Source organism: Hemiscyllium ocellatum, chromosome 2 (assembly GCF_020745735.1).
Source record: "Hemiscyllium ocellatum isolate sHemOce1 chromosome 2, sHemOce1.pat.X.cur, whole genome shotgun sequence".
In the NCBI taxonomy this organism is placed as follows: Eukaryota; Metazoa; Chordata; class Chondrichthyes; order Orectolobiformes; family Hemiscylliidae; genus Hemiscyllium; species Hemiscyllium ocellatum.
Window position 1 is genome coordinate 65,913,251 of NC_083402.1, and position 23,526 is coordinate 65,936,776.

The window sequence follows — 23,526 nt, forward strand, 5'->3', positions numbered from 1 at the left end:
TATAATACAATTTCTTGGAAGCGCACTCACTAAGAATGCACAATGAAATTGTAGAGATCAGGTTTTATTGCAATTAGTTTTTGGCTCCTACTTTACATAAACAAGTTCAGTTTATTTTCCTTCGGAAATATACTTTGCCTTCAGTTGTCAAAATCTAACATGAAAGTCCACTGTTTTTTAAAGTACAGCAAGTTTAGTTTTCCCCAGTATCTTACAGAACTGGCACTTCTGATAAAACTGGCAAAAATTATACCTCAAATACCAAAGGTTTACTGTATTATGGTGGTGTCCAAGTATGCTGGTTAGTGTCTCTCACATAACGTGCAGGCAAGGAGAGAGGCATCTTCTTCAAACCTGAGCCACAAATGGGTTGAAGAACTTCCACTTTATTCTCTCTTCTCGACTAGCATTAACCATGTATGTCTAGGTTTTTTTTGGATGGGGTACATACCTGCTGCCTTTATTTGAAGGTGGCTCTCGGTGCCTTTTGTGCCTTGCTTCAGTAGGGTTGCTGCTGTGTGCGAGCTAGTATATGGGCAGGATTGAGAGAGTGACACTGCAAGCTAACAAAACAAAGCACATTTCTCTTTTGGTAGTGGAGGGGAAGCAGAAAATTGCACATGTACGCAGAAGATAAATAGACACACAGGCTTAAATTTGATCTGGGGATTAAATATTGGCTTTCAGGGTTGCAGTAAAGGCGTTTGGCTGTTAAGAGTTTTTGCCATATCAGTTGTATTCACATTAGTAACAGAATTACTTTATGAAAGCATTCCTTTTCTTTAAGTTGGTGCAGCAATGAAAATTGGGAAATAGCTACAAATGAGTGATAGTTGCAGGTGCAAAACATGGAGAACCATTTCCAGTTCCAAAGTTACTGCACCGAATACTTATATTGGGCCATAAACAGTGCTGCGCCTACAAAGATATTGATATTGATTCTGTGATCTGGTAGGCTGTCATTACTCTACCTGAAAAATATTTGATGATGCCGGAGGTCCTGTTTGCCATTTTAAAACTGTGGCAATGCAATTTGATGTTTGAGTTGTTTAGATTAGATTACTTACAATGTGGAAACAGGCCCTTCGGCCCAACAAGTCCACACCGACCCACCGAAGCGCAACCCACCCATACCCCTACATTTACCCCTTACCTAACACTACGGGCAATTTAGCATGGCCAATTCACCTGACCCGCACATCTTTGGACCGTGGGAGGAAACCGGAGCACCCGGAGGAAACCCACGCAGACACGGGGAGAATGTACAAACTCCACACAGTCAGTCGCCTGAGTCAGGAATTGAACCTGGGTCTCAAGCGCTGTGAGGCAGCAGTGCTAACCACTGTGCCACCGTGCCATCCAGTCATGGTCACTCCAGTCATGTCTCTAGTATGTGAAGTTGTCTACTTGAAACAGGATGAAGACCTGGGGATTGTGGTGAATTACTACAGACCCACATTATATTTTTACAGATCAGATTGGCTGAGGAGTGGCAGATGGAGTTTAATCCTGATAAACGTCAGGTGCTACCTCGCACTTTGAGCAAGTCAAGCCAGGACTTGTGTACTTAATGGTAAGGTCCTGGGAGTGTTGCCAAACAAAGACCTTGGAATGCAGATTCATAGTTCCTTGAAAGTGCAGGTCGACAGGATAGTGAAGAGGGCGAATGGTATGCTTGCGTTATTGGTCAGTGCATGGAGTAAAGGAGTTGAGAGGTCATGTTGCAACTGTACAAGACATTGGTTAGGCCGCTTTTGGAAGACTGTATTCAGTTCTGGTATCCCTGTTACAGGAAAGATGTTGTTAAACTTGAAAGGGTTCAGAAAAGATTTACAAGGATGTTGCCAGGGTTGGAGGGTTTGACCTTTAGGGAGAGGCTGAATAGACTGGGGCTATTTTGCCTGGAGCATCAGAGGCTGAGGGATGACCTTATAGAAGTGATGGGCAAGGTCTTTTCCCCAGTGTAGGGGAGTCCAAAATTAGAGGGCATAGGTTCAGGGTGAGAGGGGAAAGATGTAAAAGGGCAACAATTTCACACACACTGTGGTGTGTGTACGGAATGAACAGTCAGAGGAAGTGGTACATTTACAACACTTAAGAAGCATCTGGATGGGTGTATGAATAGGAAGGATTTTAGAGAGATTGGACCAAGTGTTGGCAAATGCGACTAAATTAAATTCGAATATCTAGTCATGTGCATGAGTTGGACCAAAAGGTCTGTTTCTGTGCTTTACATGTTGATGACTCCACTTCAGTTGGGGTTGTTAGTAAGAAGGCTGTCTGCTGGTAAGTATAATTTAAGGCAAAGTTGCATTATTATTTAAGTGATTTATGCTGTGCATAGAGTATAACAGTGATGTGCATACCCCAGTGCATAATACTTGGTGTATGTTTTTACCCTGATTATGTGGACCATTTGATCAGTTGGCAAACCTGGTCCCACAAGTGCTGGTTAATAAAAGGTTTGCTTTATCGGTAAAATTACATGGGTAGAATTTTGCTGTGTGGGGGATGCATTTTATTTGAAGAATTATGATTTAACCTAATAACCAATAGGTGATTCCAAAGAATTCAAAGGTTATAAATATTTAAGTTATTATCACTCGCATTGTGGTTTATAGAGTTTTAGTTGGATCTCAGCTCAAGCCAGTGGCAATGTGCCAACTATTGTGTTATGAACAAATGCCAGACAATGTCCATCTCCAATAAGAGAAACTTTAACCACCACCCCTTGACATTCAATGGTATTACCATCACTGAATCCCCCACTGTCAACATCTTTGGGGTTACCATTGACCAGAAACTCAACTGGACTCACCATTTGAATACAGTGGCTACAAGAGGAAGTCAGAGACTAGGGATAATGCGGTGAGTAACTCACCTCCTGACAACCCGAAGTCTATACACCATCTACAAGGCACAAGTCAGGAGTGTGATAGAACACTCCCCACTTGTCTGGATGGGTGCAACTCTAAGAACAGTCAAGAAGCATGACACCATACAGGACAAAGCAACCCGCTTGATTGGCATCACATCTACAAACATTCAGTCACTCCATCATCGGCGCTCAGTAGCAGCAGTGTGTCCTATCTACAAGATGCACCGCTGAAATTCACTAAAGATCCATAGACAGCACCCTCCAAACCCACAACCACTTACACCCACGACAAGGGCAGCAGGTACTTGGGAACACCACTACCTGCAAGTTCCACTTCAAGCCACTGATCATCCTGACTTGGAAATATATCGCCATTTCTTCATAGTCATTTGGTCAAAGTCCTGGATTTCCCTCCCTACTGGCATTGTAGGTCAGCCCAGCTCACCACCACCTTCTCAAGGGAAAATAGGGATGAGCTATCAATGCTGGTCAGCCAGCGATGCCCAAGTCCCACAAATGAATTAGGAATAGGAGTAGCTGATTTGGCCTATCAAGTCTGTTCTGAAATTGTACAAGATCATGGCTCATCTGGTTACTCCACATACACCTTGAATTGTCTTCCTAAGTGCCAGATGAAGACTTTTGACAAAATGTTCTTTCTTTCCCAGCAATACTTAATTTTTAATTAGATCACTTCTTCTAAACTCTAACGAGTTTAGGTTGAACATTTCCTCATAAGCTAAAGCTCTCAATCTAAGGATCAACAAGTGAACCTTCTCCGAAATGCTTCTAGTGCAAGCATATCCATTCTTAAGGGCATCGAAATTGTACACAGTATTCCAGATGTGGTCCTACGAATGCTCTGTGCACTTATAGCAAGGCTTCCCTACTTTCAAATCATACAGTCATCCTCTTCAGAGCTTGCATTCCTACTTAGTTTTGTATCATCATCAAGCTCAGAAATATTAATGTCAGTGTCTTTGATATATGTGTAAGTAGCGGAGACCCAGCACTGATCTTTGAGGCACTCCACTAGTCACAACCTCCCAACTTGAAAATGCCTCAAATATGCTTTTTATCTGTTAACTAATCCTGTTGTAACATTTGCAACTACATTAACCTTTACTTTGTGCGACATCATACTAAATGCTTCAAGTGTAGTACACTTGTTTTGTCTTTTATATACTCTACTAGTTACATAATCAAAAATATTTAAATTTGTTGAGTAGGAAATCCTTTTTGTAAAATCATATTGATTGGTTTTTAATAAACGATGCAAGTGCAACGTTAAGATTCCCTTACTTGTAGATACTATATTTCACCCAAAGACTGATGTCAAGCTAACTGGCTTGTAATTCTCATTTTCTCTCTTCCTTCTTTCTTGAAAAGCAATATTTACGAGATTCCAATTTGCTAGGACTGTCCCAGAACCTAGGGGAGATTTTGAAAAATCGTAGCTAATGCATTCACTATCTCCATTCCCAAATCTTCTAGAACCTTAGGATGTAGGTCATCAGATCCTGGATTTAAGAGTCATAGAGTTATTGTTGGACTTTAGTTTCTTATATTTTTCTGCTACATTTTCTAGAATCATGGAGGTCTACAGCACAGAAAAAAGGCCTTTGGTCCATTTGGATTGGACTGGCCAAGAACGGATACCTATTCTAATCCCATTTTCTGTAACTTGGCCCAAATCTGCATGCCTTGACATCACAAATACACTGAGTAGTAGAAATGTACAGTATAGAAACAGACCTTTTGGTCCAAATCATCCAAGCTGACCAGATATTAGACATTAATCTAGTCCCATTTGCCAGCATTTGGCTCATATTCCTCTAAACCCTCCCCTTCCTGTTGATATATCCATCCAGATGCCTTTTAAATGTTCTAATTGTAACAGCCTCCACTGGCAGCTCATTTTATGCACTCACTGCCCTCTGTGTAAAAAAAATTCCCCTTACTATACATCTAAATACTACTTAAATGTTCTGAGGGTTTCTGCTTGGACCACGCTTTCAAGCAGTGTGTTCAAGGTTCACAACATCCTCTGGGTAAAAAAAAATGTTTCCCTCACATCACTCCTTAAACCTCCTGCTCCTTGGCTTAAATCTATTTCCCTGTCATTGATTCCTCCATCAAGGGGACAGTCTCTTCGTGTCTTCATTTTCTCTGCTGATGGTAATTATCTTAATTTCCTCATGCTTCCTGACCCTAGATAGCCCTCAATTTTTGTTACATAATAACCAAAACAATAGCACATTTTAATTATACCCTGACTGACTAAAGATTGATATGACCTACTGAATAATCAAAAATGTTCGGGATTGTTCCACTTTAACAGATGGCTCCATTGCAACACATTGGTATATTTGGCCATAGTTAGACATGTGGAGAAATATGCAGTGAAGAAGAAAATCTTCAACATACAGGAGCCATAACCACATGAGCTCTCATGAGGGATTACTGGTGCCTACGTCCAGGAAGTGTTTATTTTATCCATAGATATTTTGAAGGTAAATGTGGCTCACCTGACTATTTATCAAAGACTGAAAGCAACTTGCACTAGATGCTGAATTGCAGAAATGTTTACAGTTGATACTCTTTCTGAGATTATGACGAAGTGTCTGGCCAATTCCAAATTAAATTTGCAAATTGATGTTAAAAATTGTAAATTTTAATTGGTCAATACATCCAGAAGCAACACATTTGTACACTCAGAAGAAACAGAAAGGCTCTTCCTGGTTCATAGAAATTGTCGATGTGCAATGTATATATTCAGTTAGCAGAAAATCTAGCCCTTGTTGATTTAATTCCCTCCATTGCTATCAGCAGTGCAGTGTCACATATCTTTCATCTCTGGGCTGAACAATGCATATTTTTATAAATATGGTTTTAACAAAACTTTCCTCCCCCTTAAGATTTAACAACACGGTATCTTAAAGGAATTAGGATATTCTTTATAGTGATAATTATTGCACTTTTTTCATTTTGACTTGTTGTAGGAATGATCATTCTCAACTTTATAATTTTATACTGTATATTTTTAATAAATCAGTAGGTGGAAACAAAGACTTCATGTTATAGCCACAAAGTACACACTGAATGAGAACTTAGCTGTGTTTCTCCTATACTAGATATGACATTAATTATTATTTAGCAAAGGATCCTCTCTAGCAGGCCTGCTAAAATTTTGACAAATACTGACAATTAAGTAGTCTATTTCTGGGACTGAGTTGAACTTTGATTCTGTCAGTTTCATTTGTGGTATGACTTTTGTTCTTAGTCCAGCCTTCAAGTTTCCAATGAAGTTTCTAGTTGACGGTGATAAATGTATGTACAGTATGTACATTGGGCATCACAGGCAATGCCAGTATTTGCTATCCTTCCTTAACTGCCTTTGAACTGAGTGACTTGCCAGACCATTTCAGAGCACAGTTCAGAGTCAGCCACATTACTAAGAGTCTGGAGTCACATTCAGGCTAGGCCAGGCAAGGTGGTAATTTTCCTTACCTAAAGGACATTAGTGAACTAATAATAATGCCTTGTAATAAATAAATTGTATTTCATATTATAATTTTTGGAACTAATGTTATATTCCAGATTTTATTTCAATTTGAATTCCATAAGCTGTAGCAGGATTTGCAACCATGTGCCCAGTTCAATCTTGGCCTCTGGAATACTAATCCAGAAATATTCGGACTATACCACTGCCCTGATTGCTTCAGATCTCTGATCTAATTATGTTTACTTGATTTTACTTAATATCTTTTGGATAACAAAAATCTTTCAATCTGTGGTAAATCAGTAACAGACCTTGCATCAATTGTCATTTCAGCAAGTGGGTAAAGAAGTGGAAGGTGGAAGACAATGTGGAAAAGTGTGAAGTTGTGCACTTCGGTAGGAAGAATACAGACAGACTATTTTCTAAATGGGGAAAGGCTTCAGAAATCTGCAGCACAAAAGAGACTTAGGAGTTCTACTTCAAGATTCTGCTAAGGTTAACATGCAAATTCAGTTGTCCGTTAAGAAGGCAAATGCAATGTTAGGATTTTTTACAGTAGAATACAAGAGCAGTGATGAACTGTATGAAGCTCTGGTCAGACCACATTTGGAATTTTGAGAGATTTGGGCCCTGTATCTACGGAAGGGTTTTCTGTGGTTGGAGGGGTCGAGAGAGTGAAGGGCTTCTCATGAGCACTTGAGGTCTCTGGGTCTTTTCTTGAGTTTAGAAGGATAAGGGGAGATTTCATTGAAACTCACAATACTGAGAAGCCTGGCTGCAGTGGACATGGCAAAGATATTTCCACAGTTAAGAGTGATTAGGAACTGAGTCTTACAGTGAAGGGACAACCCTTTAGAACTGAGATGAGGAGGAATTTCTTCAGCCAGAAGGTGGTGAATCTGTGGAACTCCTTGCCACAGAAGACTGTGGAGACTAAGTAATTTAAAGCAGAGATAGATTCTTGATTAGTAAAGGAATTAAGGGTTATGGGGACAAGGCAGGAGAATGGGGTTGATAAACATAACTGCCATGATCGAATGATGGAGGAGACTCAATGGGCCCAATGGCCAAATTCTGCTTCTATATCTTATAGTCATCCACTATCCCTAGCAAGTCTTTTAAAATCCTAGGATGTAATCCATCAGGTCTAAAGGATTTATTGACTTTTTACCAAATTAGTTTCCCTCATACATTTTTCTGGTGCTGTTTATTGTGTTCATCCCCCTGTCTCCATCACAAACATGTACTTTTTCAAACTACCACCAAAATTCCCTTTCGCCTTGATCGAACATGTTTCTACCACACATTCAAATAGTGTCTCCTCGACCATAACCATTCCCTGCATGAGAGAGTTTCAGCCTTGTATTACTAATTACTGTACTTTAAATCAGTGTCCTTTTGTTCTTGATCCTTTCACAATGGTTATCACTATCTCATAAGATTAGGAGAGATGTGGACATTGAATACTTCAACAGATCTTCTCTCAAGCAACTGTTCTCCTAAACCTCCCAGTGCCTTCACATCCTTCCTAAAGTGTGGTGCTCTGAACTGGATGTATATTCCAGTCGAGGCCGAATTAACATCATATGAGTTTGAGATAACTAACTTGCTCTTATATTTATGGCCCTATGATTCACTTCCAAACTGGATTCAAATTTAAACCATTTGCCATGGTGGAATTTAAACACATGCCCTCAGTACACTAACCTGGGGTTCTGGATCACAACTGAAAATGTGTTGCTGGAAAAGTGCAGCAGGTCAGGCAGCATCCAAGGAGAAGGAGAATCGACGTTTCAGGCATGAGCCCTTCTTCAGGAATGAGGAAAGTGTGTCCAGCAGACTAAGATAAAAGGTAGGGAGGAGGGACTTGGGGGAGGGGCGTTGGAAATGCGATAGGTGGAAGGAGGTTAAGGTGAGGGCGATAGGCTGGAGTGGGGGTGGGAGTGGAGAGGTCAGGAAGAAGATTGCAGGTTAGGAAGGCAATGCTGAGTTCGAAGGATTTAACTGAGACAAGGTGGTGGGAGGGGAAATTAGGAAACTGGAGAAATCTAGGTTCATCCCTTGTGGTTGGATGGTTCCTAGGCGGAAGATGAGGCGGTCTTCCTCCAGCCATCGAGTTGCCATGGTCTGGCGATGGAGGAGTCCAAGGACCTGCATGTCCTTGGAGTGGGAGGGGGAGTTAAAGTGTTGAGCTACGGGGTGGTTGTGTTGGTTGGTCCGGGTGTCCCAGAGGTGTTCCCTCAAACGTTCCGCAAGTAGGCGGCCTGTCTCCCCAATATAGAGGAGGCCACATCGGGTGCAGCGGATACAGTAAATAGCGTGTGTGGAGGTGCAGGTGAATTTGTGGCGGATATGGAAGGATCCCTTAGGGCTTTGGAGGGAAGCAAGGGGGGAGGTGTGGGCGCACGTTTTGCATTTCTTGCGGTTGCAGGGGAAGATGCCAGGAGTGGAGGTTGGGTTGGAGGGGGGTGTGGACCTGACAAGGGAGTCACGAAGGGAGTGGTCTTTTCGGAACGCTGATAAGGAAGGGGAGGGAAATATATCTCTGGTGGTGGGGTCTGTTTGAAGGTGGTGGAAATGACGGCGGATGATACGCTGTACATGAAGGTTGGTGGTGTGGTAGGTGAGGACCAGTGGGGTTCTGTCCTGGTGGCGGTTGGAGGGGCGGGGCTCAAGGGGGGAGCAGCGGGAAGTGGAGGAGATGCTGTGGAGGGCATCGTCGATCGCATCTGGGGGGAAATTGCGGCCTTGGAAGGAGGCCATTTGGGATGTACGGTATTGGAACTGGTCCTTCTGGATCACTAGTCCAGTGACATTACCACTATGCCACTGCCTCAATAATAAAACCATGATTTTGTGTGCATATTTAACTGGTGTCAACCTGTCCTGCAACCTTTAATTACTTATTTGCACACATATGCCCAGATCTGTCTGCTCCCACAGCCTATTTACATTTCTGTCCTTTGGTTTATGTTGTTTCTCCATGTACTTCCTATTAAAATGTCTCACTTTACACTTCTCAGTATTGGGGTGGTACGGTGGCTCAGTGGTTAGCACTGTTGCCTCTCAGCACCAGGGACCAGCGTTCGATTCCTGCCTTAGGTGACTGACTGTGTGGAGTTTGCACATTCTCCCTGTGTCTGCATGGGTTTCGTCTGGGTGCTCTGGTTTCCTCCCACAGTCCAAAGATGTGCAGGTCAGATGAATTGGTCATGCTAAATTGCCCATGGTGTTAGGTGCATTAGTCAGAAGGAAAATGGATCTGAGTGGGTCACTCAGCGGAGGATCAGTGTGGACTTGTTGGGCCAAAGAGCCTGTTTCCACACTGTAGTGAATCTAATCTGAACTTCATCGCCACTGTTGACTTTCTGCCAATTTATCGGAATCCTTTTGAAGTTCTCTACTGTTGTCCTAGTAGTTTGTAATGCCTTTGTTTTGTATCATTGGAAGAGTTTGAAATTGAGTTCCGCATACTTAGATCTAGATCATTAACATACAGGAAAAACAAGGGATGCAACATTAACCTCTGCGAACTCCAGTATCAATCTTCTCCTCGGACCTAAAGTAACTGTCAACAATTGCTTTCTCTTTCCTGCCAAGTCACCTGCTTTTGCTCCAAAGATCTGTTTCTGTGTATCTGTTTCCATTGGTGGAAGGAGCAAAGCAGAGGTATTCAGAAGCATTAGCAAAACTGGAATCAATAGCAGTTGGTTGGGGATGGGATGAGTTCCCTGACAGTTGGAGTTCCTCAGGGTAGCTTCCTGTATCAAATCTTCAGTTCCTTCATCAGTAACCTTCCCTCCATCGTAGAAGTAAACAGAATCTAACCATTGCCCCTTGATGGTCAATGGTGTTACCATCAGTTTGTCCCATTGTCAACATCCTGGGAATTATTATTTACTGGAAACCTGCCATAAAAATACTGTGGCTACAAGAACAGATCAGATCAGTGAATTCTGCAATGCAACTCTTGATTCCTCAAAGCCTGCCTCAAAAGCAAAGTCAGGAATATGATGGAATTCTCCACTTGCCTAGATAAGTACAACTGCAACAAACATGGAAAGAAATCTGATGCCATCCAGGCCAAATTAGCTTATTCAATTGATCCCCCCACGTAGCACCTAAAAAATTCATTCCTTCCACCACTGACACATAGCACATTCTGCTGACACTATCTACCTACAAGATGCAAAAACTCACCACTGACTCACTCTTTGACAGCACCTTCAAAGTGACTTGTACCAACTAGAAGTACAAAGGCACCACCTACCTGGGAGTATCGCCATCTTCAAGTTTCACTCCAGACCACTCACCGTACTGACTTGTTCCTTGACTGTTGCTGAGTGTAAAACCTAGAACTCCGTCCATAAGAGCATTGTGGGTGTAGCTACACCACATGAATTTCAGCAATTTAATAAGGCAGCACCCCTCCAATTTCTCCACAGCAATTAGAGAGGGACAATAAATCCTGGCCTGGCCATTAATGCTCACATCTTGTGAATTAATAAAGAACAAGAGGGGTGCAAATTTAAGGTAATTGGCAGAAGAAGAAATGGGAACATGGAAGCAAAACTTTTTCATATTACCAGTGGAATCTAGCCGACATTCCCTAAGTGTGTGATGGAGGCATATCCAGCTGAAGCATTGAGTTATTGTCTGAAAACATGTCAGGGCAGAGGGGAGAAAGACAAAGTTCCACGAGATAAATCACTCTTTGGGCCACTAGCACAGAAGCGACAGACAAAATAGCCACCTCCTGTGCTGTGACAATCGGTGAAATCTGTGAACTTTGACTTTAGTAAACAGTCTCTTATGCAGCACCTTATGAAATGCTTTCTATAAATGCATCAGTAGGCATGCCCTGCTATTTTAGTTGCCTCTGAACAAAATTTTAAAGATTTGTTAGGTATAACCTACCTATTAGAAGGCTTTGCTGACTTGCTGTGATCAGTAGGTTTTCAAAGTATTCAAATTCTTGTTCTTAATAATAGACTTCGATAATTTTCCATGTCAGGATAACTTTTCTACAATTCCTGATTTCCTTTGCTCTTAAATAGTGACATGCAATTGCTCAAGCTGAAGGAATGATTCTTGAACAATAAATGTTTGCAAGATTAGAGCCTAGACATTTGCAATATCTCATCGAGCCCAGTGGTCATAACCAGCTTATCCTGTTATGTTGTATTAAAATAAGTGCAATGCTGGTGTTTTACAACCAAATCAAATTTAGACATTTTCAGGTGGGAACAGGAGAGGGGGAGCTGCTTCCTCTGTATTGAAGTGTTTGTTTCTTTGTTAGTGGCTTTCACAATAAAATCAATAAAACTCCATTGTTATGGTGCAAGTACTTGTAATTGTGTATACTGAACTAAAGTGTAGAGCTGAAAATGTGTTGCTGGTTAAAGCACAGCAGGTCAGGCAGCATCCAAGGAACAGGAAATTCGGCGTTTCGGGCCAGAGCCCTTCATCAGGAACGTGTAGTCAATTTTTTTATTTAATTATAATTCCTTAGAATGGAAACAATAATCACTTGGCTACTGAAAGATAAATAAATTCATTGTGCTGGATTAGGAAAATCTATCTAATTTTAACATCTTGTTAACGTTCTCTTCTCTCCTTTACCACCCTCTACAGCTTCATCTTAAGGTTATTGCTGTTGAGCCAGTGCTATTAGAAGAAATATCGAAAGTATCTATATTGCTGGAAGAAACATGGACACACATGCAAGCTCTTTTCAACCAAAGCATGTGCCTGCTGGGATACATAAAAAGTGCTCTATTGTAGTTTGAAACCTGGTATTACTAAATTATTTACTGCATATTCTAAATAGAATGCAGATAATTTAATTTACCCACAGAAGTCATTGAGTTGTGTTTTTATTATTCATTATAGGCTGAGCGTATGCATTACCATGTATGAAAATTGCATCTCAAAGCTAATTTATGTATTTTCAATTTTCTGTTGAGCTTAATTCCTTAAAAGGAATGTTGTACTAATGTTGTATTTAAGCATGTTTACAATAGGGTACTACAGAAGAGAAAATAGTTCAAAACTTGCCAAAAACATTTTTCTATACCTTTTATATTTTGTTCATGCTAACTGTGATATGTCCTTGCTTACGTTGCTGTATAAATAGAAATGGTTATATTTTACCATTATACCAGTTTGTACAGTAAAAGTAAAGTATTTTGTATAAAATACACCTTGTTATCTTCTTCTTGTAATATATTTTGTAGCTCATTGCAAATAATCTCAAGTCATTTCACCAAATTGGTTCATTTTATTTCCTCACACTGTTTTCAGTTGTAACTGTTTGCATATTTTGTACGAATCTAATAATAAACTTGTCATACTTGTAAACGTGTATAAATGTGATCAGAAGCGATTTCTTTCAAAATTCTTTAAAATGTATGATGCTAAATTTCAAGTTACTATACTAATAAAACACTGAGTTACAGATGGAAACTTCCAGGTAAATTGATGAGTTTACACACCAGGACAAATCTCATGGTGGCAGAAAAGCACAAATAGTTTTTCCAGTGTTCCAAAGGACATGAAATAAACTTCCAAGATGAATTGCTCCGTAGTTAAGGAACAGTATCAGTTTGTTTGTGAAGGAACATAGTTGGAGATTAATACATATATAATGACTAGTGTTTTTTTTCTAAATCGAGATTTAGACGAACTTTACATTATAGACTCATATAACACAGAAACAGACCTATCAGTCCAACCAGTCTATGCCAAGTTTCCCAAACTAAATTAGTCCCATTTGCCTAAAATTGGCCCATATCCTTCTAAGTCTTTGCTATTCATGTACCTATTCAAATGTATCTTGAGTGTTGTAACTGTACCTGCATCTAGCAATTTTTGAGCTAAATATTGTGCAAATGAGGAAGGGTTTCAGAAAGCTGCAGCACCTAAGGATTTGGGGATCCTTGTACATAAATTATAAACAGCTACCATACAAGTTCAGTGGGTAATTTGGAATGCAAATGGAATGTTTCTCTTTGTTTAAAAGGGAATTAAGTATAAAAGGGGAGGTTTTGCTAAAACTGCACAGGTCAGACCACACCTGGAATACTGTTTTGGTCCTCTTATGTAAGAAAAGTTATCGGCATCAGTGACAATCTAGAGAAAGTTTACTAGGTTATTCTCAAGTTTGGAGGGATTGTCTTAGGAGAGGTTGAGAGGCTTGAACTTATACCGAATGGAATTTAGAAGAACGAGGGCAACGTTTTTGAAATAGACAAAATTCTCAAAACGCTTAATGGGTTGATGTAGAGAGGATGTTTACCCTTAATTTTGGAAATAAAGGGATTTTGTTTAATGCGAGGTTGAATAGAGCAAAGAAAAGTACAGCACAGAACAGGCCCTTTGGCCCACGATGTTGTGCCGAGGGTTAATCCTAATGTAAAATAAAATAACTTAACCTACATGCTCCTCAACTCACTGCTATCCATGTGCATATCCAGCAGTCGCTTAAATGTCCCCAATGACTCTGCTTCCACCACCACAGCTGGCAATGCATTCCATGCATTCACAACTCTTTGCATAAAAAACCTTCTGACATCCCCTCGATATCTTTCTCCTAATATCTTAAAACTATACCCCCTCGTACCAGTCAATCCTGCCCTGGGGAAAAGTCTCTGTTCATTGATTCTATCCATTCCTCTCATCTTGTATACCTCAATCAGATCACCTCTCTTCCTCCTCCTCTCCAGAGAGAAAGGTCTGAGCTTATTCAACCCCTCTTCAGAAGGCAAGCCCTCCAGACTAGGCAGCATCCTGATAAACCTTTGTACCCTCTCCAAAGCCTCTAAGTTCCCTATAGTAGGGCGACCAGAACTGGACACAGTATTCCAAGTGTGTTCTCACCAGGGACTTGTAGAGCTGTAGCAAAACCTTGCGGCTCTTAAACTTGATCGCCCTGTTAAGAAAGCATATGGTGTTTTGGCTTTCATTGACAACCCCATCCACTTGGGTGATAACTTTGAGGGATCTATGTACTTGCACACCAAGATCTCTCTGTCCTCCACATTGCCAAGAATTCTGTCTTTAATCCTATATTCAGCATTAGAGCTCAACCTTCCAAAATGCATCACTTCGCATTTATGCAGGTTGAACTCCATCTGCCATTTCTCAGCCCAGCTCTGCATCCAGTCTATGTTGTGCTGCAGTCTGCAATAGCCCTCGGTACTATCGACGGCACCTCCAACCTTTGTGTCATCTACAAATTTACTAACCCACCCCTCAACCAAGTCATTTATAAAAACTACAAAGAGCAGAGGCCCAAGAACACGGACCTGCATGATCCCACTCAACACTGACCTTCAGGCAGAATACTTTCCATCTACAACCACTCTCTGCCTTCTGTCAGCCAACCAATTCTGAATCCAGATAGTCAAGTCTCCCTGTATCCCATACTTCCTGAGTTTATGAATGAGCCTACCATGGGGAATCTTATCAAATGCCTAGCTGAAGTCCATCTATACCACATCCACTGCTCTACCTTCATCAACCTGTCTCGTTATCTCCTCAAAGAACTCAATAAGATTTGTGAGGCATAACCTGCCCCTCACAAAGCCATGCTGACTGCCTTTAATCACACTGTGCTTTGCCAAATAGTCATAAATCCAATCCCTCAGAATTCTTTCCAAATCTTTGCTGACCACAGACATAAGACTTGATTGGTCTTTAATTTCCAGGGATTTCCCTACTACCTTTGAAAAGAGAAACGATATTCACCTCCTTCCAATCCTCCGGTATGACTCCCGTGGAGAGTGAGGAGGCAAAGATCTTCGCCAGAGGCTTAGCATCCTCCTTTCTCGCTTCCCGGAGCAGCCTAGGATAAATCTAGTCTGGCCCTGGGGACTTATCAATCTTAATGTTTTCCAAAATTTCCAGCATATCAACTTCATCAATCTTGATCTGGTCAAGCCTGTATCCTCATTCACAACAAGGTCCCTTTCCTTAGTGAAAACCGAAGCAAAAGACTCATTTTGGGCTTTCCCTATCTACTCAGACTCCACCCACAAGTTCTCTACGCTATCCCTGATCATTCTTTTATTCCTCACGTATGAGTACAATGCCTTTGGTGGACTTTTACTCATTAGAGTTTGTAAGAATGAGAGGAGACCTTATTGAAACATAACAGGGTAAATATGGACAGTTTGTTTCTCTTTATGGGGGAGTCTCGGTCCAGAGGACATCATCAAAAGCGTTAGGGGCCATCCAATTAAGACACAGATGAGAATTTTTTCTTTGACCACAGCTGACTATAGAGGGTCATATACAAGGCTCAGATTTTTAATCAAGGGTTATGGGCATATGAGGGAAAAGTGGAGTTGATGATCAGATTAGCAATTATTGTGTTGAATAGTGGAGCAGTCTCAAAACGGCTGAATGCCTAATTCTACTTATGGTATATTTCTTATATTTTTGATTGTAGACTAAAATGGGGAGGAAAAAGTGTTTTGAAACATATTATTTCTGGAAGGAATTGCTGCACTAAAGAGACTTTGCAGTTAATATACCGATTACCCTGTGCCTCCTGAGAAGTGAAGGCACCTAGGGGAAAAATATTGAAAAACAGACAAGCCATTTGGATCATCGTTACAAATTCTGTGAACGAGTGCTATCAACCCATGCTTGCAGTTTTTGCTCCCTTCACCCATTGAACAATTTTGTTTTGTTTGTACGCGTACAGTCGTTAGAGTTTTAATCAGTAAAACCATATGTTGATAGCTCATAACTATTTGTGATAAATTATTTGTAATAAATGCAAGTATGTTACAAGCAAAAACAGTGATTGCTAGTGAAACTCAGTATGAAAGAAAACAGAGTTAACATTTTGAGTCCAGTAACCTTTCTTCAGAACTCATTGGACATGAAACATTAACTCCAACAGATGCTACCAGCTCTGCTGAGTTCCTCCAGCAATTTCTGGTTTTGTTTCCAGCATCCCCAGTTCTTTGTTTTGCTTAAGTACGTTAGCCTGGTTGGTATTTTTTGTTCACTTGATTCCAACAGACACAGATAAATAGGGCCTTTGTGTGATTTGATTAAATCCTTAACTTTTGTGTTGACTCTGGGAATAATGAGGCTTGTGAATTGGTGCACTTTCCCAAGTGGGTCTTAGCAAAATATAGAATGTTCTTTCCTCTACTTAATTAATAGCAACTGTCCTCTTATGAAGACATTTTTAATACCTAACTCTTACTTTGGAACAGGTGGAAAACTAAAGCTTTAATACAGAAATGTTTAATTATGTAATTTATTAAATCTAACATCAGTTACTCGTTCATTAGTTTGAATACTACAACATTGCATTAATTGATCAATACATTTATTTCTGATACATACTGATTTTAAAAAAACTATTTTCATGGGATGTAAGCCCTGTTGGCGAAATAAGCATCCTAACAGCAAGGTTGCATTTGACTGAGTCTATAAACAAAAACCGTAATAAGACTAAAGGCTGTGGGAATTGGGGAAATTTCTCAGTTGGTATCACACCTAACAAAGGAAGATGGTTGTGGTTTTTGGCGATCAGTCACTTCAGCTCCAGAACAACTCTGCAGATAGCATCCTTGGCCTAATCATCTTCAGCTGCTTCATCAATGCCCTTCCCTCCATCCTAAGTTCAGATGTTGGGATGTTCATTCATCATGACACACCGTACACCATTTGTGACTCCTCAGATGCTGAAGCAATCATGTCCAAATGCAGCAGGACTGAACAATATGTTGGCTTGGAATATACTTGTGTCAAGCAATGACCATCTCCAACTGGAGAGAATCAAACCATTGACATTCAATAACATTATCTTCAATAAATCTCTTACGATGAACATTCTGGGTTATTACTGATCAGAAACTGAATTGGCCTAGCTATAAAAATAATGTGTCTTCAAGAGCATATCAAAGGCTAGGAATCTGCAGTAGCTCACCCCCTGATTCCTTCACACTATCAAAGTCAATGCAGTCTATTTGATTGGTATCACATCCACAAAGATTCACTATGAATCTGTGCACTGATGGATTGTTGCAGTAGTGAATATCATCTACAGGATGCACAGCAGAGGTCTTAGACCTCACATGACCACTACCATCTAGAAGGACAAGGGCAGCAAATGCATGAGAACAACATCACCTTCAAGTTCACTCCAAACCAATCACTATCCTGACTTGAAAGTATGCTGCCATTTCTTCAGTCACTGGCTTAAAACTCTGTAGCTCCCTCCCCAACACCATTATGGGCGTAACTGGACTAAATGGAACAGTTGAAGAAGTTAGCTCATTACCACCTTTTCAAGAGTAATTCAGGATGGACAATTAATGATAGTCAACTCAGTGTAGCCTACTTCCCAAATGAATTTTTAAAAAGTCCATGTAGTGTAGGTTCTTCAACAATGTAAGAGTTCCTTTTTTTTGATACTGTTGCTGAAAGAACAGTGATATGTTTCAAGTCAATGAATTTGTGGGATAATGATAGGCTGTGTTCCTATGTGCTTTATGTTTTTATTCTTCCAAGTGATAAAGTTGATTTTGAAAATAATTTAACAAGTTGCTGCAGTGTGCTTTGTAAGTGTGCATCAGTACTGGATTCAGTGAAAGTTTAAAGTGCTGAATGTCACACCACTTGAGCGATCTGGGAGAAAGTGAGGACTGCAGATGCTGGAGATCAGAGTTGGAGTATGTATTGCTGGAAAAGCACAGCAGGTCAGGCAGCATCCAAGGAGCCGGAGAATTGATGTTTTGGGCATAAGCCCTTCTTGGGCTTAAGCCCAAAACGTCGATTCTCCAGCTCCTTGGATGCTGCCTGACCTGCTGTGCTTTTCCAGCAACACATTTTTCAACACTTGAGTGATCTGCTTTGTCCAACGTGGTTTTGCCTGTTGTGTGTTGTGGAGCTATATTCATCCTGGCAAGTGGAGAGTATTCCATCACAGTCCTGACTTGTGTCTTATAGTTGGTGAGACAGGCTTTGAAAATCAAGATGGAGTCATTTTATACAGCATTCCTAAATCGAATTTTCTCATCTAGGCACATTTCTATGGCTACCCCAGTTCAGTTTCTGGATAGTGATATTTGCCAGGATATTGATCATGGGAGATTTCACAATGATAATTCTGTTAGAATTAATGCACTTCAAGGGGAATTGGTTAGTTTTTCTCTTGCTGGGTATTGTTATTACTTAACACTTGTGTTGTGGATGTTTTTTTCATCTTAAGCCAGCACATTTGTGAAACAAAATTAAGGTAAACTTTGTTTACTTGCAGTAAGGAATGATCAGTAACCTTGGACTACTTTCCATTTCCAGCCAAACAGATAGAATCATAAGATGACAATCACTCTCAATCCAAAGGCATGACTTAAGATGGATAATGGTTTCAGTTCAGGAGGTCACTCAGCCCATTGTATCTTTGACAAGTCTGTTCAAGAGCAACTCAACTAATCATTCTCCACTGTCTTTTCCTTATCACCCTGCAAATCTTTCCTCTTTAGAAAATTATCCAATTCCCTTTAAAAAGCCACGATTAACATCACTAACACCTATATGCAATGCACTTTAGTTCCGAACCACACATGGTGTAAAAAAATGCTAGACAGTTGTCATGGTCACCATGACGGATATTTGTTTTATATTCCAAACTTATTGAATTCACTGTGTGACAGAAACCCTTGTCCCCAAAGAATTACCGTAGCCTCAATTTCTGAATTCCTAACAGATTGGCATTATCACTTTGCCACTATCTCCCCTCACACAATTCTTTATTTGCCTTTTGGTTCACTTGCCAATCATAACAAATTGGTGTCTTTTGGTTCTCAGCCCTTCAACCCAATGGGCACAATTTTACCTATCTGCCTAGATCCTTTATAAGTGTGAACATCTCTTTTGATTCTTTTCACACTGCTTCTTCTGTAATCTATCTTTGTAACTAAAACCTTGATACCTGAAAGTCTTCTTGTAGCATGAATTTTGCCAGATCATGCTCAACTTTAAAATGAAATTTAAGTTTTGCATTCATGAATTTGGTAATTACTAATTTAAAGGATTCAAAGTCATTACGAAATCAATGTATTGTTTTGGAACATTTATCAGCCTTTAAAAAGCAGAACAATGGAAGTTTGTGGGCTAATTTGAGCATTCGCTAATTAAGTAAAGTAACAGTAACTCAGTAAAGTAACAATGAAAACAAAATGAAGGAATAAAACAAAGAACTACAGATGCTGGAGGTCTGACCCAAAAGCCAAAATTACTGGAGCAATTAAGCAGATTTGGCAGCATCTCTGAGAAGAAAACAGTGCTAACATTCCAAGCCTGATATTTGTTCTTCAGAAGTGAAGGAAGACTTTTAATTTCATAGTGGCTTAGACTGTGTTTTCTGTGACACTCGTGAAACAAAAGCAAATTGAGTGAGAAATACTGACTTACTTAACTCTTAACTCTTTGTGATATTCCATCTGGCAAAGTAATTTTAAGAAGGATCTCCATGCGTGGGATACCACTGGGCTTGAGCAATAGAAATTGTGATACAACAGGGCTGATGGCAGAGCCTTGCTGCCCAGTGTCCTACATGGAACCAGAGGAAATATGATTTTAGTCCATGTATATTTCACCTGAACAGATAGATAGATAGGTTTCAATTAGTTATCCTTTATAAAAGGCACTTTTTTCAACAATACAATCTTGCCTCACTGAACAGTCTTTCTAATGTCCTATTGCTTTGGTTAGGACTTGGAGGTTAGGCCTTCAAGTCACAACTTTCTAACTACTAAGCAATAAAACTGTGATTATAGACATTAAACAACATTGCTCAGTAAATTGGAGATATCTACTGGAGATAACGACCCAAACAAAAAGAACAAAATATCTACCTCGCAACATTACATTTTTATGGAAGAAATTTATTCGGTAGGTTATTTTGAATTTCATGTGAGGACAGGAAAGAAACATCAGCTAAGGTTGGATGGGCTGAGCAGCCTTCATCCATGCAGAATCATTCTGCAGAAGATTAGGGGTAGCAAAATTAACTGCTTAGACTGCCATTTTGTATATGGAATCTGTTGAATGGTGTAATTAACAAAAGTAGCTCAATTTTAGAGAATGCCGGTACCGAAAGTTTGCACCTCTGAATAGTAAACAATTGTGTTTTTTTTAAAACCTGGAAAACTTTGTATTTCTTTGTCTCACTTCAATCTCTGCCTTTATTGATGTACAACATTTAATATACTTTTAAGTATAAAGAAGAATATAACCAGTAGAAATGTCTGTGAAGTGAGATAAAGAGGTGGAACAAGATGATGAAAACATTTCTAAAGCCCCTTTATAAAAATTAAGTGGTGTTTTCAGATCAATATATATTTATGAAATATACATAAATTGAGACAATTACGTAAAATAATCAATTCAACAGCATATTTTGAAAGGATTAGGTCAAAATCAACATGGCCTATCAAAGTGTTGATAAAACTATAACTAGTATTACCTAGGGGATATAATTATACAGAACTTTAATCACAAAATAGGCCATTTGGCTCAATTGATCTACGCTGATGCTTATGCTTATGCTCCACTTGAGTCTCTTCCACTCTACATGATGGCACAGTGGTTAGCACTGCTGCCTCACAGCACCAGAGATCTGGGTTCAATTCACCCCTCACGCAACTGTCTGTGTGGAGTTTGTACATTCTCCCTGTGTCTGTGTGGGTTTCCTCCGAAAGATGTGCAGGTTAGGTGAACTGGCCATGCTAAATTGCCTGTAGTGTTAGGCAAAGGGGTAAATGTAAGGGAATGGGTCTGTGTGAGTTGCTCTTTGGAGGGTCGGTGTGGATTTGTTGGGCCTGTTTCCACACCGTAAGTAATCTAACCTAATCTACTTCATTCACCAACACAAATTCCTATGGCTTTCACATTTTTGTGCTTATCTAGTTTCCTCTTCAATGCATTCATGCTATTAACTGCAATTACATTGTGTAATAGCAATTTCTACATTCTAACCACTCCCAGGTTAAAAAGATTTCTTCAAATTTCTTATTGACCCCAGTTCCAGGAACTCTCCATGATCCAAAACATTGGACATTAAATCCTAGGCAGTTTGCTTGCATGCGTAGAAGGAAATATATACCTGGGTTATAGGTAGAAGGAAAGTCAGGAATGAGCCGACATACCAAAAAGAAACCTACCTGCAGTCATAATGCATTGCCAATTTATTGTATTATGTAATTGTAGGACTTCTGTTTGTCAGTCAGAAGTAAGTGCTGCCCTCAGATCCTACTGGTCAATCAGCCTGGCCAGCAGAACCACCATTCTCACCCATTTCAGAGCTCGGCATTGCCAAAACTGCATGAAGATATGCCAAAACTGCATAAGAGATGCCAAAACTGCATGAGGAGGCCCATGGCTGTCCCAGTGTTTTAGAGAGGGGACAGGTCTTGGTGGCCAGCAAGCAGAAGTGGGGACCAAATTTTGTAGGGCAGATTTGGAGCAGTGGTTCCCTTTATACATGCAGGAGATTCCCTCAATGAGATGCACTTTTTTCTTCCTGCCTTTGCTCTGTAGGCCTTTAATAAAACCCTACGCACTCCGATCCCATTTAACAAATTCAATTTCTCCTTAATTGTTTAACTACCAATTTTAGCACCCTTCTACCAGAGGAATTATGGGGGTGACCTTGGGAAGGTGGGATGGTCACATGACCTATATAGTGCATCCTTGTGCTGAAAACACATCCAATTTGTAATATCTAGCCCACCTTCCTCTACTGTCCTATCAAATCTCTTAATAACTAAAAAAAAATCTATTAGAAAAATAAAAGTTCCAACCATATTCAGCCTTTGCTGATAGCAATACCTTTCAGTTCTGGTACAGTCACTACAAATAACTTTTGCAACTTTCCTATGACCTCTTTGATGTTTTCCAATGGAACATACTCCAAGTGTGTCCTGAGTAAGTTTTCATAAAAGTTTTCAGCTTTTCAATTCTATTCTTCGAGAACTGAATCGGAATACATAGTATTTTTATTTTCTTATACACATTGCTTGCAATCCTTTCAGTCAATCATGCATAGGGAAGGGGAAAGATGTTCTTTAATGGCACTACAAATCCTTTTGTTCCTGGTGCAGAAAGGATAGAAAATACATCCTGCAACTTGTATGGCCATATGGTATTCCAATTGCCTGAATTTTAATAAGCAATCCAGGAATATGTTTCCTTACAGAACAACAACTATACAATCCCAGTTTCCCAACAGGTAGGTTGGTAGACATCTGCATAGTATTATTATTTTATGACTCCAAAAGTGAACTTTCAGAAATATAGTTAAATTTCCACAGACTGACTGAAAGATCAAACATTAATATTTCACATTTTAAGACTTTTACTATAATCAACAACCTCAAAATAATGTAGTCTAAATACTATTTATTAAATAGATTAATGGATTAGTCAAGTTGCTAGGTAAGTGGCAAATGGAATTCATTCTGACAAATATGAGGTGATGTTTTTTGGGAGGTTGAACAAAGCAAAGGAATACACAGTAAATGAGAGAATACTGAGGCATGTAAAAATCGTGAGAGATCTTGGGCTCAATGTACATATCTCTGAAGGTAGCCATCAAGCCGCCACTGTGGTGAAGAATACATACAGAATTCTTTCTTTCATTAAATGAATCATTGAACATAAGAGTGCAGAGGTTATGCTAGAACTGTATAAATCATTATTTAGGTTATAATTTGAGTACCTTACAGTTCTGGTCACCTAATTACAGAATAGATGTAATGCACCAGAGAAGGAACAAAGAAGATTTATGAGAATGTTGCTGGGTCTGGAAAAATTGAGCCGTGAGGGATTGTTTACATTGGAACAGAGGAAACTGAGGGGAGATTTGATTAAGATGTACAAAATCATGTATGAAACTTGGATACAATGAATAGAAAGAATTTAGTTGCCTCAGAAAATAATGAAGAGCATACAAAGAACAAAGAAAATTTACAGCCCAGGAACAGGCCCTTCAGCCCTCCTGAGCCGAATCAAATGTACTGTCTAAACCTGTCGGTCAATTCATAAGCATCTGCATCCCTCTGCTCCCCACCTACTCATGCATCTGTCCAGACGCATTTTAAATGAATCTACCATGCCT

General features: G+C 39.9%; 1 protein-coding gene across 2 annotated transcripts in view; it reads left to right on the forward strand.

The window, feature by feature from the left end:
* Positions 1-12,687, forward strand: part of wdr36 (WD repeat domain 36) — a 96,012-nt gene extending 83,325 nt beyond the window's left edge. The window contains exons 23-24 of one of the 2 annotated variants that reach the window (XM_060844422.1): positions 1,473-1,573; positions 12,015-12,097. In XM_060844422.1, the coding sequence (XP_060700405.1) occupies positions 1,473-1,571 (99 nt within the window). In that variant the 3' untranslated portion in view covers positions 1,572-1,573; positions 12,015-12,097. Of the gene's footprint in view, positions 1-1,472; positions 1,574-12,014 lie in introns of both variants that reach the window. The other variant, XM_060844414.1, reaches the window with a different exon arrangement.
* The last annotated feature ends 10,839 nt before the right edge of the window (positions 12,688-23,526 follow it).